The sequence below is a fragment of the Hippopotamus amphibius genome, chromosome 6 (assembly GCF_030028045.1).
Source record: "Hippopotamus amphibius kiboko isolate mHipAmp2 chromosome 6, mHipAmp2.hap2, whole genome shotgun sequence".
Lineage (NCBI taxonomy): Eukaryota > Metazoa > Chordata > Mammalia > Artiodactyla > Hippopotamidae > Hippopotamus > Hippopotamus amphibius.
Window position 1 is genome coordinate 148,883,239 of NC_080191.1, and position 19,036 is coordinate 148,902,274.

General features: G+C 41.6%; 1 protein-coding gene across 2 annotated transcripts; it reads right to left on the reverse strand.

Annotated features, from left to right (window-relative positions):
* Positions 1-103: 103 nt before the first annotated feature.
* Positions 104-18,724, reverse strand: TNFSF10 (TNF superfamily member 10). 2 transcript variants are annotated; one of them, XM_057738382.1, is made up of 5 exons: positions 18,491-18,724; positions 11,816-11,953; positions 8,740-8,782; positions 5,102-5,206; positions 104-3,420 (listed from the first exon to the last, which is right to left on the reverse strand). In XM_057738382.1, exons 1-5 carry the CDS (start codon positions 18,620-18,622, stop codon positions 2,969-2,971), a joined length of 870 nt encoding a protein of 289 aa, XP_057594365.1. In that variant the 5' UTR covers positions 18,623-18,724; the 3' UTR covers positions 104-2,968. The 2 variants fall into 2 exon arrangements, with proteins under 2 accessions (XP_057594365.1, XP_057594366.1); XM_057738383.1 differs by lacking the exon at positions 18,491-18,724 and adding an exon at positions 18,326-18,434.
* Between the last annotated feature and the right edge of the window lie 312 nt (positions 18,725-19,036).

A 19,036-nucleotide genomic window follows, 5' to 3' on the forward strand; every position in this document is an offset into this window, starting at 1 on the left:
AAACATTAAGATCAGTGCGGAAAGAGTGGACTAGCCAATGAACAGTGTTGGACAACTGGTCACTGTCAACTTAAAAAAAAAAGAAAAGAAAAAAAGCACAACGTGAGCGTTGTGAGTTGAGTTTATTTGGGGCAAAATGAGGACTGCCACCCGGGAGGCAGCATCCCACATAGCTCTGAGAAACTGTTCCAAAGAGGCAGGGTGAAGATTAGTGTATATGTATTCTTGATAAAGGAGGAGTACATGCAATCAAACACATTTTTTTGTAGGGGGTTTCTGCTAGTCATGAGGAGTAGACGTCACCATGTAGGGATTTCGCACTTTTCTAGATATGAGGAGATGCAAGGGTTGGGCTCATAAAATCAGCCCTGAAAACATCTAACTATCTGAAGACCTGTTCTACCCATCCTCCAAAGCACAGAGTGCCTCATTCCTGGTGTCCACCCTGAATTCCCTTCAGGGATGTGGAAGGTCAGTAGCCACAGCAGCACAAAGTGCTTTCATTCTTGTACAGGCAGATGGCAAGTTCCAATTTATAGTTGATATCACTGATACAGTAAAAGATAAAATTACATCCCTAGCTCATCACACACGAATTAAATTACAGTTGAATCCCAGTATCAAACTATGAAAGGCCAAACTTTAAAGATTTCAGAAAAAAAATACTCTTAGATGGTGATATCTGTGTGACATCAGTTAAAAAAACCAAAAAAAAAAACCCCACAAAAAAACCAAAACATTTCTTGAACACAGTATGAAAAGCTGTATTAGCTTCCTAGGGCTGCTGAACCAAAGTGCCACAGACTGGGTGGCTTGCAACAACAGAAATTTATTCTCTCACATTTCCGGAGGCCAGGAGTCAGAAATCAAGGTGTCAGCAGATTTCTGAGGACCTGGGTAGAATCTTTTCTTGTCTCCCGAGCTACTGACGAGGGCCGTCAATCCTTACAGTTCCTTGCTTGCAGCTTCATCACTCCAGTCTCTGCTTCTGTTGCCACAGGAAGTTCTCCCTGTGGGTCTCCATTTCTGTTTCCAAATTTTCTTCTTTAAATAATGAGGACTCCAGTCACATTATACAATAGTAACAACCCGACTTATTCCACTGTGACCTCATCTTTACTAATTGTTGGAAAAATGAGGTCACATTTTGAGCTCCCAGGGAGTAGGACTTTGACATATCTTTTGTGGGGACACAATTCAACCTGTAACAAAAGCATTAACCATAAAGGAAAGGACTGATATATTTTAATCACATGTAAAAAGTGAGCAGTTTACTTCCTTCTTCTGTGAGACATGTCAGATAAAAGATATCATGAAAAAGAGATCAGAAGTCCTTGTCCCCATTGTTCATTAGTAATCTTGTTACTATAAAACATAAGTATGAGATACACAAAAACTACATATTTTAATATGTCATTTCTGGACAAGAAATGTATTTTTCAATTTTAGTATAAAAATATAGAGTCAAACTTCTAAAGTGGAGCAAAACACAAATCTCAACATTTCAAACACTGACACCTATGGTGGATACTCCCAGAAAGATCCAACTGATGGAGAGGTTAGAACATTACCACCCTTTTTTCCACAAGATTGTGAAGTGGACATTGACGATGGGGAATTTTTACTGGGGTAAATCAGACTCCCTGTTGGATCTGTTTCTTTGACTGTAACCTTTACTTTTTGTTGCTTTTGTTATTATAATCATACATGATGGCCTGCCTCAGGGAACACTGCCCCTCTGCCTGAATGTTAAACGAAAGTGCCTCTGTTCAGCTCACAGGCAGACAGTCTGCCCTGCCCACCTGTGTGAATGGCTGAAATGAACATATCCCCTCACTGAGGCTGGTTTATTCCAGATCTTTTGCAAGACTGATGGCCATTTCACTTTACTTCCTCACAGCCTTTCTCTCTATTCTGCTCTTTCACTTTACTTCCTCACAGCCTTTCTCTCTATTCTGCTCTTTCACTTTACTTCCTCACAGCCTTTCTCTCTATTCTGCCCTTTCACTGTACTTCCTCACAGCCTCCCCCTCCCTGATTCTATAAAATAAACTGGCATCCAGACCCCAATAAGATGGTTTTTTGAAGACACTAGTCTGCCATCTTCTCGGTCTGCCGACTTTCCGAATAAAGTCATATTCCTTGCCTCAAAAAAAAAAAAGTCAAAATTAATTTTTATCATAAGTTATATATCAAACAGTTCATTCATCACCCCCACCCCCCTGACTTTCCCAGTTGTCCTCCCTGCTCCAATGAGGCCAAATTCCCCGGTTGCTAATTAGCTTATTTATTTTAGAGTCTTTTAACAAAAAATATCTTCAGTGCTTTTGGTCAGCCTGACTTTTGGGTGTGAAAATCACAAGCCAGGCAGAAATACCAGGTTGGCCAAAAAGTTCGGGCGGGTTTTTACATACGGTCTTATGTAAAAACCCAAACTTTATCTTTTTACATAAGATCGTATGTAAAAACCCGCCCGAACTTTTTGGCCAATCCAAATAATTCTTTGTTCGCTAAACATAACTTTAATTTGTTTAGTGAAATGACACAATTTGGAATGAAATTTTCTTATTTCCAAACTGAAAGTATGGGACAACTCCCACAAGGCCCCGCTGTGTGCCAACTGCATACACTTGACCATGACCTTTCTGTTATCTTCACAAGAGTAGATGGTAAAGGCAGAAGATGTTAATTGCTACGCAAATGTTTGTAAACTGAGAATCTTCTAGATTTCTGTTAACAAGCTGGTATCAGGTAGAGTCCCAGAAGGTCTTTTTTCAGTTTCACTTTCTTGGAATCAATCGGTCACTTTTCAGGGAGACCAAAAAAGCCTGTGTTGTAGAGTCTTTTGGGTGAGGCTTCTCTGCTCAGGCTTCCTTATTTTGTCAGCTCCTTTGTAGTCTTTTCACAGTGTATCACTTTGAAAAGTGAAAAGTCACTCTGGGGGCACTGTTTTTTCTTTGCAGATCATTTAGCCAATTAAAAAGGCCCCGAAAAAACTGGCTTCTTGGTCCATGTCAATCAATTGCTCATTAGTTACAGAAACAAAAATTCTGTCATTTTCCTTAAGCTCAAATATTCCACCTTGATAGATGGAATACAGTCCATATTCTGAATCTTTAGACCAACAGCTATTTCTAGCACTTTTCATCAGCAGTATAGGGTCAGGATAGCTTGTGCACTTGTAAATGTACTGTACCATTTGTTTGGTTTTCTTTCTGTTTTCTTCTGTTGAAACTGTTCCCAAAACTTCCTCAGTTTCCTGAAATCGAAAGTATGTTTGGGAATAGATGTAATAAAACCCTGTTTGATGGATAACCAGCTCTCCGTTCCTCAAGTGCAAATTATTCAAGAATGAATGTCCTTTTCTTGACGACTCCCAGGAATTTATTTTCTGGCCCAAAGCTTTTTCATTCTTGGAGCCTGGGATGAAGTTTAGAGAAAAATAAAGTTAGCCTGTAGCAAAACAAAGAGTTTCCCAATAGCTGTGGCTAGCCAATGCTTTGGTTGGGATTGTAAAGGATTTCAGTCTAATATGTCTTCTTTCTCCCTTCAGTCTTCCAAGGATTCCAAGGTTTCTAGTCATATAGAAATCTAGAGGCTCCTGTATCATTATGATTCATTGGAAGTCCCTTACATTTTTGTTCCTCGTCTGCTGGGAAGAACCAGAACCCCTGCCTCCTTTCCTGTGCTGGTGAGCTCAGATCAACAATGTAGAAGGAAACTGAAAGAAACATATCTATTTCCTCGAGCCCAGAGCTCATAAATTCCTGCTATTCTTTTAGGTCTTTTTGGATTCCTCCTTGGTCTTTCTCTAACCCAGCGTCAAAAGCACCATCCAAGCAGAAGGCCTCTCTTAGTAAGACAAGGTACAAGCTTTGGCAAAAAGAGCCCAGATCTGAAGATCTTCGGATCTTTAAATCCCAAAGACTTTGAATGAAGATGGGCCTTACTAAGTCTATGATATTCCTTCAAACTTTGGGCCCATCTCCATGATTGACGCAAAGTTTAGTTTTTCAAGAGTTGAAAGCAACTATTATATTAATTGATGAGTAAGAAACAGGAATGGTGAAATAATGATCTCACTCATAGGCAGAACGTGTCAATCATTTACAAAACATGAGCTCAGGAATACCATGAAGGCAACTGCCCAGAAAAAAAACAAACAAAAACCAGCCGACCGACAAGAAAAAAGCCCCACAAACTTTTTACTCATTAACTGATGCCTGAAATTTCTTTAACCTGGGGCAAAACTTTTCACAATAACAAAAACACTACTTATTTAGCACTTACAATGCAACAGCATTTTGCATTAATCTTCTCTGTTTTATGAGTTAAAGATTATCTCTGCTTTGTATATGAAGAAAATGAAGCTTGACTGGGTTAAGTAATTTGCTCAAAACAGAGAACTAGGTAAGGAGGAGCTGGGATTCCAGTGTAAGTATTTCGATTACAAGACCCATGCGCTAACTACAGCAGTATATGGACACCTGTTCTACAGTTAAAAATCAGGCTTAGGGCTTCCTAGGTGGCGCAGTGGTTAAGAATCTGCCTGCCAATGCAGAGGACACAGGTTTGATCCCTGCTTCAGGAAGATTCCACATGCTGCGGAGCATGCGCCAAAAAAAAAAAAAAAAAAAAAACAGGCTTAACCTATTTGGTTAAACCATATGAAACTGACATTTCTGTAAGCGCAAAGTGGCCAAATATTGGCCAACTTTTTATAGTTCAACCTAATACAAATGCCACTGGGAGGCCTTGGAGACTCACGGTGAAAGTAGATGACTGATTTAGAACCTTTGAAGAGGAGAAAGATTTGATGAAAGAGAGAGAAATTACTTTTTAAAAAAGAAGAAAAGCAAAAATAGGAAACTCAAAGTTCTCCCTCTTCAGAATTTTCTTGAGGCCAGTTATGCCAGGACAGTAACTAAGCAATTCATTTTGTAATCTTGGTTCTGAAAAGAGTCGATCTGAGACTTGATTATTAGCGAGCATTTTGTAGATAGCCATATAAACATTTCAGATACAAGTTAAAAGAATAAATGATTTGGAACAAATTCTTCCATTCCCTTCTTTTAAACCATATATTCATTGTTTCTCTTACTTGAAACTGGGAATGTGCTTCTTTTCCGATTGGTCCCAGTTATGTGAGCAGCTACCCTCTGAGGACCTTTTTCTCTTTCTAGGTGAGGAATACTTTGTTGCTTTTCTAAAAGAGAAATGACAAAGAATCATCAGCACTTGTCAAACTACATCTCAAATACATTGCTGTTCACAGCTCTTGTCAGTTAATCACAGTCAGCACACTGGGCTCCCAAAGTTGATGGTATGGGTCTTCATAGAATCAACCTGCATTTTAGTATCACAGTCGGTCTACTTCAGCCTATGTTTAATTTGAAAAGTACTTTAGATGGGCAGAATAAGCAGTAACTTGGGCTATAATTTATCAGCATCTTGGGGGTAAGGTTCAACTAGAATATAACAAAGGAAAGATTCTGACCCTTTTCCTAAACAACAACAATAACAGCAAAACTGTGGACTTATAATACTCCTTCTGAGGCATTTAAAGTGCACAAATAACCAGGTACTGGCAAATTTCCACTTTGAGTTTGAAACAGATTGGTACCAATTTTCATCATCTCAATTATTTTTTCCTCTTTGCTAGATACTACCTACTCTAAAGGAGTAGCAGTGATAACAATCGTCCGTAGATGGTACACACTGGTATCCAACAGTCATTTCCCTCACCTCCCAAAAGGAATATGAAATGACATAATGGTCATGATATCAGTATATGAGCATATAAATCACTGATTCACTAAATCATAATTAACAAGTAACACTGATTGACCACCAACTGAAGTGCTTTGGAACAGACTGAAAGACTACAAATTCAATAAACTACTTAAAAAAAAAATCAATTCAAACTTCCTTGGATGTTTACATTGGTTGTTAAGATAAATTATACGTTTTAATCAAGCAAATAAGTCCAGGGACAAAGCAGTGCTCCACAGGAGCTTCAGAGATTAGTCACTAATTACACTGACTGAGCCCTCAAGAGACTTACAGTTTTTAGGGAAGACACAAATTAGAAAGTGAAAATTGACCTATGAGAAGTAGAAATGAAGGGTGATGGGTGTTCAGGGGAGGGAAAGATTCCTATTTGTTGGAGAGCTGAGGTCAGGCAAGGGTTTGGACTAAGGCCCTTTAATTCACTTATTACAGCAAACCAAAGTGTCCATCGCATCTATGCCAGGCACTCTTCTAGGAAAATGGAGAAAGGACTATAAACAAATGAATGCAAGAAAGCATTTGAGGGACAGGACAATGATCTGAAATGGGTAAGGGTGGGGAGACTTGGGACCCACAGCAATGGGAAAAGGGCATTGCCAGAGATCTGGCATAGTGTCCCCAAGGCAGGATGCACAAAGCATTCCTGGGACACAGGCACCAGAGGAGTTCAGTTTCAGGCTTGAATGAGGAGTTAAACTATAGAGGATTTGAATGTTAGACTAAGAGATTTGGGTTTTACAGGTAAGGGAAGACTCTGGAAGGTTTTGATCAGGGAAGCAAAAAGATATGTGCTGTGCTTTAGGCTAAACTATCGCATAGTTAGTTTTGATGGGTAGAGAGGGAGAGGGCTGGAGACTGGCAGAGTTAGCAGACAATTGTAATTGATCAGGTCTGAGAACAGGAAGCTTTAGTCTAGTAGGAGAGGAAACTGAAAGAAGGTGATAAAATTTCGCAGGAGAGGAAGGAATGGGAAGGAAACTCCATGTATCTGGTATTGTTACTTATTCAGGACAGCTGGGTATTTGTAGGATCCTGAAGACCAAACGCAGCAGGGAGAGGTACAGTCAATTACATGTTACTCTCAGAATGCACAGCTCTCAAGGTTGATGTGTGTTTGCTTTTAACCTCCATTGGTAAATAATTCATAACACTTGGCTGCTCCTAGACTGTAACACTTTGTTTTAAAATATTCAGGAATGGAACCTGGTTACAACTACCTTGCATTTGAGGTCACTGCAAAGATATGGGAAAGCCTACATTTAAAAGCAAATTCTGAAGAGAGGGCATTTCCTACTGACTATGGCAAACAGCTCCCGGAAAGGAAGTCCGTGAATATGTATATTTGGGTGTCATGGATAGACCTTAGTATGCTGAAGAGTATATGATTTCTACACTCCATTTGGATGAATAAAAAAGAATATTTTTCTTCCAACACTGAAAATAGTACATGCATCTGTATAGACCACGGACCTGGTGTTCCTCATTAGAAGAGGAGTGTTCAACATTCCTACTACTGCCTTTGCCTTTGGAGAAATGACCAGAAAAAATGCTTAGATGCTAGGACCAGGTCTTGCCTTCGTATTTAATAAAGCCCATTTAATAAAGGATGGTGGGGGTTGTCAAGTGATGAGGAAGCTTATTGTCATGGAAAAGGATAGCGGAAAAGTAGGAGGACATCATTAATAAAATATCTACCCAAAACTGGATTCTTCTCTGCCAGGCTGGTGCACCCCAGGACTGTAAGTCTCTGGTACATGTATGTATGCAGGGCTGTATGACCATTAGCAGGGGAGAACGGGGCTATGGCGAGCCAAATACAAAACAGCAGCAAATTTAATTCCTCAATTATATTTATTTACGTATTGATTTTAAGAATATGTATTAAAAACTTTCTGTGTAGACAGAGATGGTGGCGGCGCAACACTATGAATGCCTGACGGCCACCAAATTGTGCTCTTCAAAATGGTTAATTGTATGTTATGTGAATTTCATCTCAGTCAAAATACACACACACACACACACACACACACACACACACACACAAAAACATGCACACCAAAGGTGGTGCAGGTGAGGGCCGGGGGTTGAAAGAATCTACGAGGCTTGAGGTGTAGAGTTAAGCCTAAGTATAGAGAGGTGCGAGAAAGAGGCATGTCTTCTGTCTTTGTGGATCTTTACTCTAGTAGGGAATCAGACAGAACACAGAGAATACATATATATTTTTCCTTTGATTTGTATATATATATTAATCAAAGGAAATGAACAAGATAAGTGTGACAGAAGAAACAGGATGTGGGTGAACTTAGAAAGTTGGTCAGGGAATTTCTCTCTGAAGAGGTGACAAGTAGGTGATGAGGATGGGTGATGAGAAGGAGCTGACTATGTGAAAATCCAGGGATGGAAGAAGCCTGACGGAGGAAGGGAGAAGCCGGCCTGGGCAATGACGCTGAAGGGGGGACGTGCAGGCTGTTGACCGTCAGCGTGGCCAGGGCGTGGGGACCACGGGATGAGGGTTTTGGGGGGGGGGGTAGAAGGACTGCTGGGAAAGACATGATGGCTTTTGCCTGAAGGCTTGGAGCCTGGGGGGTGGCCAGAAGCAGAGAAGATGGGTAACTTTGGAGCCCTCTTTTTTCCAGCTATCCTCCAGAAAGTTAGCCACATTAGAAGGTAAAAATAAAGAACTGAAGACATTGAGGTGAAAGGAAAATCCTTTGTTGGAAGAATAAAACTCAGATGAAATAAAGTTCAGACCATAGATGGATCACAGATGTGGTCCTGAGCTTTCTAGCTGCCAACGCCAAGAGGGAAACAGAATCAAGCAGCTTGAGATACTGAGCAGTGGTCAGAGGTGGGGTGTGTGGCCGGGAGCAGAGAGCAAGAGGATGGGGAACTGTTCACCCTATCATGAGGTTGACAGCAGAAAATGAAAATAACAACAAAAAATACTACCTGTAATTGTAGGAATGGTTTCCTCATAGGTTCTCAAAATGATCTGCAAATAGTATTGAATAAAGCTTGTTAATTTCCCTAAACATTTAAACTGACTATAGAATGTCTATGGCTCTTCCTACTAATGTCTAACAGAAAATTCCTACCTAAGATATCAACCTAGGCAGCTTTAAGTTGTTGGAGCATGTAGTGTGTGGGGTAGGGTGGGAGCTGCGGTGAATGTGGAGACAGCTGTCCCTACTGTGGATGGAAGGTTGGTCCTCTGTCTGAGAGACGTCTGTTTCTGGATGAAGTCTTTGAAAGGCCACATCTGGAGCAGCACAGGAGGAAGGAGTCATCCTTCTCCAAGTTAGGTCAGCCTAATGTTCCCCAGGCCTCCTTGTGGCCAACGGATGCAGTGGCCATGTCACCTCACTTCCTGAGTGTGTGTGTCTGCATGCAGGCGTGTATAAGGGCATTGTCTGTGTGTGTCTGCATGCATGTGTGTGTATAAGGGCATTGTCTGTGTGTGTCTGCAAGCATGTGTATGTATAAGGGCATTGTCTGTGTGTGTCTGCAAGCATGTGTATGTATAAGGGCATTGTCTGTGTATGTCTGCAAGCATGCGTGTGTATAAGGGCATTGTCTGTGTGTGTCTGCAAGCATGTGTGTGTATAAGGGCACTGTGTGTGTGTGTCTGCAAGCATGCGTGTATAAGGGCACTGTGTCCAGGGGCTTTAAATTATTGGACATATCCAAGACTCAAAATGTAAGGCACACTCTCTCTCTCTCATGACACCCGCAGACACGCACAGCCCATCCAGCGGTGACCTGGTGGCAGTGTCACTCTCTCACTTCTGAGAACGTGGCTGAGAACTTCTCAACATATTTTACCAAATTCCTGTATCTTACTGAACACCTCGTATCACTTTCTTCGTGCTAACCAGCGGGGAAAACCAGTAAGAAAGAATGAAATCGAGCCTACGCTGACGTGTCTCATCCATGGCTTTAAACACCTCTCCACTCAGTTCTGTCCCACTGGGGGCTTTGTCCATCCCTGCCCACCTTTCCTGGCACTGTTGTTAATTACACAACTGTCAGAAACTCCCTTCCTCTGTACTCCGACCCCAAATCAGAAGCTCTCTGTTTTTTCCTATCAAAAGTCCTGACCCCAGGTGATGGGGGTAGCTGGGGGGGGGGGGGTTGCTGTAGGACAACGGGCACCGGTGTGTGGGAAGGAAAGCAACGAGTGACCTCAGCACATTAGCTTTCTCATGCTCATTCTGGGTCAAAAAGGAAGGAAAAAGGAGGAGTTGGAAAGGGAAAAGGGTAAGTCCTACAGTGTGGTCCTTAACATAGCAGCACCGAAAAAAAAAAAAAAAAAAAGAATGATTATAGTAAAATCAGATGGACTGAATTCAGATCTCTTCCTTATCAGCCCTGGGAAACTTTACTCAAGTTACTTGACTGATGTGAACTACTTTAGTTTCCTCATCATCTATTTTTTTAAAAAAAGAAGATGCTAATGATTCCTTCCTCACAGAGCTGTTTGAGGGTTAAGAGAGGTCACATACATGACGGGCATAGATGCTTTTGGGAAATTGTCTGTTCACTGCATGGTGCCTGGAAAAATGGAGAACTCTTTTCCCCTCCTACACTCTCACCCACCCCCGTGTGCCCTCTCTTCTCTAGTTAGTGGCAGGGTGTTAGAATGGCGGGGGTGGGGGGTAGAGCAGGAAAGAGACGAGTAAAACCCACCCGTAGTTCTGCTGCTCTCAACTCTCCACTCCCAGCCCCAGCACCCAGCCCCTTCCCCGGTCTCCAGATTTCTACGCTAGTTCTGCGTTTCTCTCCTCCGCCACCAGAGGGTTTGCCACTCCCTCTAATCCCAGGGGCTGTGGGGCCCTATTCCTCAGGTTCCTCAGAACCCTTCCCCAACCCTGGGTCTTTCCTGGTCCTTTTCACTTGAGGTGATGTAGTCCCAGCTGCTCCGGGATAGCTTGTGTGTGGCAGGCGCCCTGCCCACACTTCCAGGGAAGCCATGGAGCAGGTGTGTTTCAAGGACAAACAGGTGGAAGTCTGATTTCATTTCTCATAGAAATAGCATCACAGGTGATGTCTGGGCTTTACGTTGAAGACTGCTTAGGGTTATAAATCAGAGCCTAACCACCAACATAACACTGGTTCTACGGAAAGGCACCCTGAGCACCAGACAATAGACTTACAATCATTTCTTTAAAACACATCCTTTTCCTACCCTGGGAATGTCCCCAGTAATTTTTAAAACAATAACGTTTACAATTTTCATGTTTGTGTTCTCAGATGACTCTTCTGGATACGCAGAAGGTAAATGTTATTAATGCCATCTTACAAATAAGGCAGCAGCCTGAGAGAAGAAACTCTGACGTATCACGTCACGGAAAGTATAATTAAGTAATCACATTTAGTGACATAAACTGTTAGCTAACATAAGTTTCTGCTGCAGATCCTATTTAAGCAACTTTCACAGACAGAAAATAATATTTCATAATGTGTCATTTACTAACTGTAAATCGAGATGTCATCGCCTTCAATTTCTCAAAGTATCTCTTCCCTCTTGCTTTCCTCTTTCTTCATCTCTATACGCATACAAAAATAAAGACTTAATTCCAGAGAACAACAATGTAACGACACACGGGTTTGCAAAAAAAAAGAAAAAGAAAAAAATAACAGAGAACAACAATGCAGGAAGAACGTAAAACACCATGATTTGGTTTCGTCTTCTGAATAAAAAAAGAAATCACACACGTCCTTTATTGCTGTGTGACCTTGAACACATTGCTCTGTCTGTGCCTCAGTTTCCACAAGGTAAGACAAAAAGTTTAGACTCAATGAAGAAGCTCTCTAGAGGAGAGGCATACACTCCAGACCAGGAGTGGATCAGGACCCACTGCTGGGTGCTGTCCCACATTTTCCTAGTTCTGTGAATTTGGGGACAATCACTTAAACACTCTGGGCCCCAGTTTCCTCCCTTACAAAATGAGGACTCGATAGACTTCTATTCCTTCTCCTCTGACTTTCTATGCCTGCTGGTAAAGTGACCCCGTCGTTCACCTACCTTTCTAACAAACTGACGGAGCTGCCACTTCACTTGCCAGCAGGGGTTGATCACATCCTCGTCATCACTAGGGTCCCAAGAACTGTCATCTTCCTTTAAGAAGCAAGCTATGCCACTTTTGGAGTACTTGTCCTGCATCTGGGTTGAGATATGACACAAGATTATGCACAAGTGCTTTTACTTTTTGTTCATTTACAAATTAAAACAACAGAAACTGATGAGAGCTTCAGAGAAATCTTAGCACCTTGGATAAGCTCATTGCCTGAAGTAGAAGTAAGCATGCTGTCCTTTGTCCTCTGAATAAAGGTAAGCAGTTGGACGTGGTAGAAAGGAAACAGGTGTGGGCCAGGCATCCAGGGTCACCATGCCTTTTGCTGCCCCTGCCCTTCAACAGCTGTGTGTCCCTCAACACACATTGTAAACCGTAAGTAAATTTACACACAGAAGTAAATTGCTTCTACTCTTCGACCTCTCTTCTTCCTTTGCATTTTGAGCTGGTTCACTGTGATGATCTTTGAGGTCTCTTGCAGCTCTGACATAGTGCGACCCCCGTTCTACAGCTGGAAACCCACTCAGGTACAAAGTAGGCAGCGGAGTCTGTTTACATTCCCGGATCCTAAATAAAAGATTAGCCAAACCCTTTAGGGTGCCGGTAATATTCTGTTTCTTGATCTGAGCTTTGATTGTTTCAGTAGATGCTAGTTATGGTTGTGATTTCTACGCCTCTGGATGGCAGAATCCAGGCTATGTTGCCACTAGACATTTGAATGTTGCCTCATTAAATGTCCATACCAGCTAGGGATTTACCTGCAAAGACTTGAAACACCATTTGAAGGTTTGCTCCCTTCTTTTGATTGAGGGTAAACATTCACAATGGCTAGATCATTGGCAGCAAAGTCTGTGCTTGATGTTACACACAGACACACACACACACCCCCCCATCCAGAACACTCCAGCATGAAAACTGATTATCTTAAGAAAAACAGGATGTTCATGCAAGATCAGATTTTTTTCCTGTTTTAAATTTTAACAACTGGGATTCAGATGTTATTTCCCTGTGCAAATCCATTTAATTGACTTTCTCTGGGGATCTAAAAGGGAAAATAGCCATTTTTATCTGTTATTTGAACTTAGGGGACTTCAAAGCTTGAAGGAAAGATCAGACTTAACAATGATCTGCTCCCTCCTATAGAAAGACAACCTCATTCCAAATCAAAATAAATATTTATGAGAGCTTTCAGCCAGAGTCATGTGGACTGTACTCCTTGGACATTTGATCAGGTCTCTCAAGCATAAAAGTGACAAATCTGAGTTAACTAATTCCTTCCCCACATTCTGGCATAGAATATTCATTTACTAAGTAAGTGTTTTTTCTTTCTTGCTTGCTTTTTAAAGTTATAAGAGTAAAACTTTTGCCTAGTAGATGTAGTGGGGTGGCTGGGGCCACCTGAGTTATGACTGGTGATGAAATTAGATACCATTCCTTTGATCCTACCCATCTCCATATTCTTCTACTGTAAACATTAATTTTCATCTGCAATTTGTGTGAGCTTAAAAATCCTTTCCAAGGAAGGAACTCAATTTAGAAATAGAAGAGCAAGTCTAGCAAACTGTAGGAGGATCAGGGAAGAAGAGCTGGATTGAGCAACGATGCCTAAGGGTAGTTCCAGGAAGAACAATTCTATTAGACATGGTCCCAGCCCAGCAGGACTGGGTATGCCTTGGCCAAGCACTGATTTGATGGAATTGAATAAACAGGCTTAACTGACTTTCATAACCTGTTGGGACAAAACAATGTGCATGACACAGAAGGGAGGGAGCAACTTGCCGTCTTACTTCACAGCAGTTGGAAGCTGTCTCAACATGAAAGGGCTAAGTGCCCAGGAGGCTGGGGCCAGGGGTGGGACAGGGCAGAGCTGAGAGGTGCTGGGATCAGGCAGTCAGGGTAGCTGACAGCTCCTGTGAAGTCAAGTGGAGTTTGAGCGAGTGGAAGAGAGCAGGGGCCAGCCCAGGTCAGGACCAACAGCTGGCCTCTGGAGACTCTCTGGAGATTTTCCAGAAACACTTTCAGGGGGTAGGGAGGGAGAACCTTGACAACTAAGGTCCTAAGTAGACATGGGAGGGAGTCTAACAAGCTAGTGTGACTCCACTGTTCACCCAGATTTAATGAAGCCTAAAGACATTGAGAATTCACAGGCAGCCTGGAAAATATAGAAAATTATAGAATACTTCTCTGAAAGTAAAACAAATAAAACCCTCTGATCCACCATCACTCCACCTCCTAGTTAACCTCTGGATGGCCTCTTTTTTTACAGGGTGGAGATCAGACTGGGTGTGGACAATTTTGTATGTGGTTGTTTTCTCTTAAGACTATATATAAAAATGTCATGTTCTTTAGATCTGTATGAAAATCCTATGGATAGCACAGATATTTTTACAACATTTGCTGTAGAAAATTGATAAAACATAGAAAAATAAAAAGGAAAAAGAGGCACCCATAATGCTACCATCGAGAGATCACAACTTGTTTCTCCTCCTAGATATCTTTTATGTTTATATTGATCTCTGAACAGCAGAAAGCCCCAGCCACCCTGCACCCCATCCCCACACGTTTCATATTTGGTACTTTCCTCTACAGACCTAGGCCAGCACAGGTAATTGACACGTGAGCAAGGCAGTGCTGTGGTTATTCCAAGAATGATTGATGATGATTAATATGATGTCTCTCTCCCCCTTTCCTTGCCCATCTATGATGCCACAACAATACGTAGTCCCCTTGTCATAAAACTTTCTCAGAGACATAGAGTTTTGAGGCTAAGCCCATATTTACTGTTCACGCGTGCTGGTCTACAGGCTTAATTGTGAGGGTCCAATTCAACATCACTCAGCTCTGCTCAACCCACACTCCCTATAATCCTCGCCTACTGTATCTTCTGCAAATTTTCCCTCACCAAAGTGGAACCTGTGATCTCATTTAGGAAATTAATGCTTGTGTCAAATATGCTTTTCCAAACTCTACATAGTCACTCAAAGAGATTCAGATTCATTTTCCCTTGCATAAATTCCTGATGAAGAGGGTGACAGTTTTAAGAGACTTCTCAATCCTGATTATAGTGGTTACAATTTACTGAGCACCTATTTAACGCCTGGGTTCAAAGTTAGGCTTTACCTTTTACCTAACTTCCCTGAGTCTTAGTTTTTTGTTTCTTGCTTTTTTTTTTTTTTGATAGGTAAGAAGTTTATTTAGAGATTTAGAGAGAAACACACTCTGCAGGTAGATTGTGGGCCATCTCATGTGAGAAAGGCTGAGTCTTAGTTTGTTCTTCTATAAAATGGGATAATTATATTTACTTTATAGAATTGTTATGAGGATGAAATAGGGCAATATTTTGAAAGTTTCTGAAACATAAGTTTTGCTCAACATCCCTTAATTCTCTTTCTGATACTCAATAAATTCTTCTGCATGTCTATACAGAAGTGTACACATGTAACCAGGAAAAATGTGTGCAAGTGGGGAGATGTTAAGCTTTGAAATTTCCATTTTTATAGAATTAAAAAAAAAAAACTTGGTCATATACACAGACGATTGCATAACTCAGATCAGTAAAGAACCAGTTGATTCAGTCTTAAAATGAGGCCAACTTGTAACGTTAGCAAATTGAGGGAACCTCTTGCATATGGAGACACAGACTCACTATTTATACCGCAAAGTTAACAAAGCTTAGGATGTGCTGGCTCCAAACTGGAAAACACAGCCATATTCTAGCCTCTCGTGCAGACACAGAACTAAAAGGCATGATTATAGTTACGCTGATTTTCTTTCTTACAAATACAGGCTCTTTGAAATTGCCCTATAGCAAAGCTGACTTTACTGGTCATCTAATAGTAGTGATCACTGTCATAATTACTTTCAGATTCTTGTTTTGTTCACTTCACTTCCAAAGGAAATTCCCAACGAACTGAGAGCCAAGTTTATACTCCACAGGATACACAAACTGCATTTATTTCCTTAACAGATAAACACTATTTTATATTTGTCCAAGACCCTTAACCTTGCACTTCCTAGCCAGTTGACAGATTTGATGTTGCCTTGACACCATGCAACAGGGTGCTGTGTTCAGCAGAAGAGGAAGATGGGTTAACCCTTTGGTACCCGGCTGTGATGGGAGAAGCATTACTTATGAGCTGAGCCAGAAGACCTGGGTCCAGCTATGCTTCCAAATTTCTGCCTGAGCTCGGATAAATCATTTCTCTGGCATCTCCGGTCTCATCTATAAAATGGAGGTGCCCAAAGTTCCTTCCAGCTCCAAGTTCCCTACTACATAATATACAATTAGTCAAAACACACCCAGAAACTCCTACACTGTTGGTGGAAATGTCAATTGGTATAGTCGCTATGGAGAACAGCATGGAGATTCCTTAAAAAAATTAAAAAGAGCTACCACATGATTCTGCAATCCCACTCCTGGGCATATATCTGGAGAAAAACATAATTCAAAAGGATACACGCAGGGCTTCCCTGGTGGCACAGTGGTTAAGAATCCACCTGCCAATGCAGAGGACACGGGTTTGATCTCTGGGCCAGGAAGATCCCAAATGCCATGGAACAACTAAGCCTGTGTGCCACAGCTATTGAGCCTATGCATGCAACTACGGAAGTCCACACGCCTAGAGCCTGTGCTCCACAACAAGAGAAGCCACTGCAATGAGAAACCCACGCACCACAATAAAGAGCAGCCCCAGCTTGCCGCAACTAGAGAAAGCCCGTGCACAGCAATGAAGACCCAATACAGCCAAAAATAAAATAAACAATAAAACAAATCTTAAAAAAACAACAAAAAAGAAAGGATACACACATCCCAATGTTCACTGCAGCACTATTTACAGTAGCCAGAACATAGAAGCAACCTAAATGTCCATCGATGGAGGAATGGATAAAAAAGATGTGGTACATTTATACAATGGAATATTACTTAGGCATAAAGAAGAACAACATAATGCCATTTGCAGCAACATGGATGGACCTACAGATTGTCATACTGAGTGAAGTAAGTCAGACAGAGAAAGACAAATATCATATGATATTGTTTATATATGAAATCTAAAGAAATGGTACAAATGAGCCTATTTATAAAACAGAAGTTGAGTGACAGACATAGAAAACAAACTTGTGGTTACCAGGGCGGGTATGGCAGGGAGACATAAATTGGGAGAGTGGGATTGACATATACACACTACTATATACAAAACAGAGGATTTCCCTTGTGGCACAGTGATTAAGAATCCACCTTCCAATGCAGGGGACTTGGGTTTGATCCCTGCTCCGGGAAGATCTCACATGAGGCGGAACAACTAAGCCTGTGCGCCACAACTACTGAGCTTGCATGCTGCAACATGGGCTTCAGCCCATGTGCCAAAAGCCCATGCTCTGCAACAAGAGAAGCCACTGCAATGAGAAGTCGGCACATTGCAAGAGTAGCCCCCACTCACCACAACTAGAGAAAGTCCATGCAACAACGAAGACCCAACGCAGCCAAAAAAAAAATAAGTAAATAAAATTTTAAAAAATAAATAAATAAAATAAAATAAAATAAAATAGATAACTAATAAGAACCTACTGTACAGCACAGGGAACTCTATTCAATACTCTGTAATGACCTTTATGGGAACAGAACCTAAAAAAGTGTGTATAGGGACTTCCCTGGTGGTGCAATGGTTAAGACTTCACCTTCCAGTCCAGGGGGTGCAGGTTCAATCCTGCAGGTTGAGGAGTTAAGATCCCACATGACTTGTAGCCAAAATACCAAAACATAAAACAGAAGCAATACTGTAACAAATTCAATAAAGATTTTAAAAATGGTCCACATCAAAAAAACCTTTTAAAAAAATAAAAATAAAAAACATTTAAAAGAAGAGTGGATATATGTATATGTATAACTGACTCACTTTGTTGTACAGCAGAAACTAACACAACATTGTAAATCAACTATACTCCAATAAAAAAATTAAATTAAAAAAAAATACACAGAAAGCCAAAAGCTGGAGTTGGCTTATTTTCAGTAATTTTGCATTCAAAATCCACTGGAATTAGCCACATTTGGAACACAAAACAGCATTATTACAAGTGGTTTAGAGCCTGGCTTGGGTTAAGCCTTGACTCTACCTACTCCCTGTGTCCTAGTAGCACCAGCACATTTGTGAAGGTTGGTTATTCATTCAACAAATGTACAGTGAACATCTGCTATGTGGGAGCTCTGTGCTAGCACCTAGAGATGTCACAGAAAGCAAAAGCAGACACAGTCCTGCCCTGATGCAGCTCCTCTCACCCTCAAGATGTGAGTCAAGAAATATAAAATATTAAGCAGAAAGCACTCAATGAACGCAGCAGGTAATATTATAATATTCTGTTGAAGACAAAACTACCTCAGGATTTTTGTTGCCTGTATCTGCTAGCAACTTGTTGAACCAGTTCTGTAACTGCATTTTGTGCACATAATCCCTTCAACTCACTTTTGCAAAGTCCTCAGTAATGATCTGCATTATCAGTTAGGGTCCCCAGGCAGGAAAAGAGAGGATTTTCTTTCTCTTGTAAAGTCTTCCCAGAGGAGCCAATAGAGGCAGTTAACCAGAGAGTTGCCAAGAGGCTCTGTCAGGGAGCGAGTGCCTCGTACTGACCTGCTTCAGCTCGTTGGTGAAGTACACGTAACTCACGGTCACACAGAGGGCCTGCAGGAGCACTGTGAAGATCAGGATCAGGGCACAGGTCTGCCCAGGGCTGGGACCCCCTGGAGCCTGCATCAGCGCCATGTTCCTGTCAGTCTGACCGCCACAGAATAAACCAGGCAGTGGCTTACATTTGGGGTGAGAGGAGAAGTGGGTGGGGCGTGCTCGGAAAAAAAAAAAGTCAAAGTGAAACTGAAAGTTAAGGCAAACGAGGGAAAACAAAACATAAGAGGATTACACAGTACACAAGCTGCTGGAATTCCAAATCAGCGGAAGCTGGGAAGAGGTGAGGAAGGTCCACTGCAGGTTTCACGGGAGGTATGGCCCTGCTGACTCCTTGGTTTTGGATTTCCAGCCTCCAGAGCTGCAGGACAACACATTTCTGTTTGTGCTGCTTCATGGTAGCAGCCCTAGGAAATGAATATAGCTTCCATTTGATTAGAAAAGTGCAAAAAATCTGAGTGTTACAATCACAGTAACTACAATCCACTCCTCGAA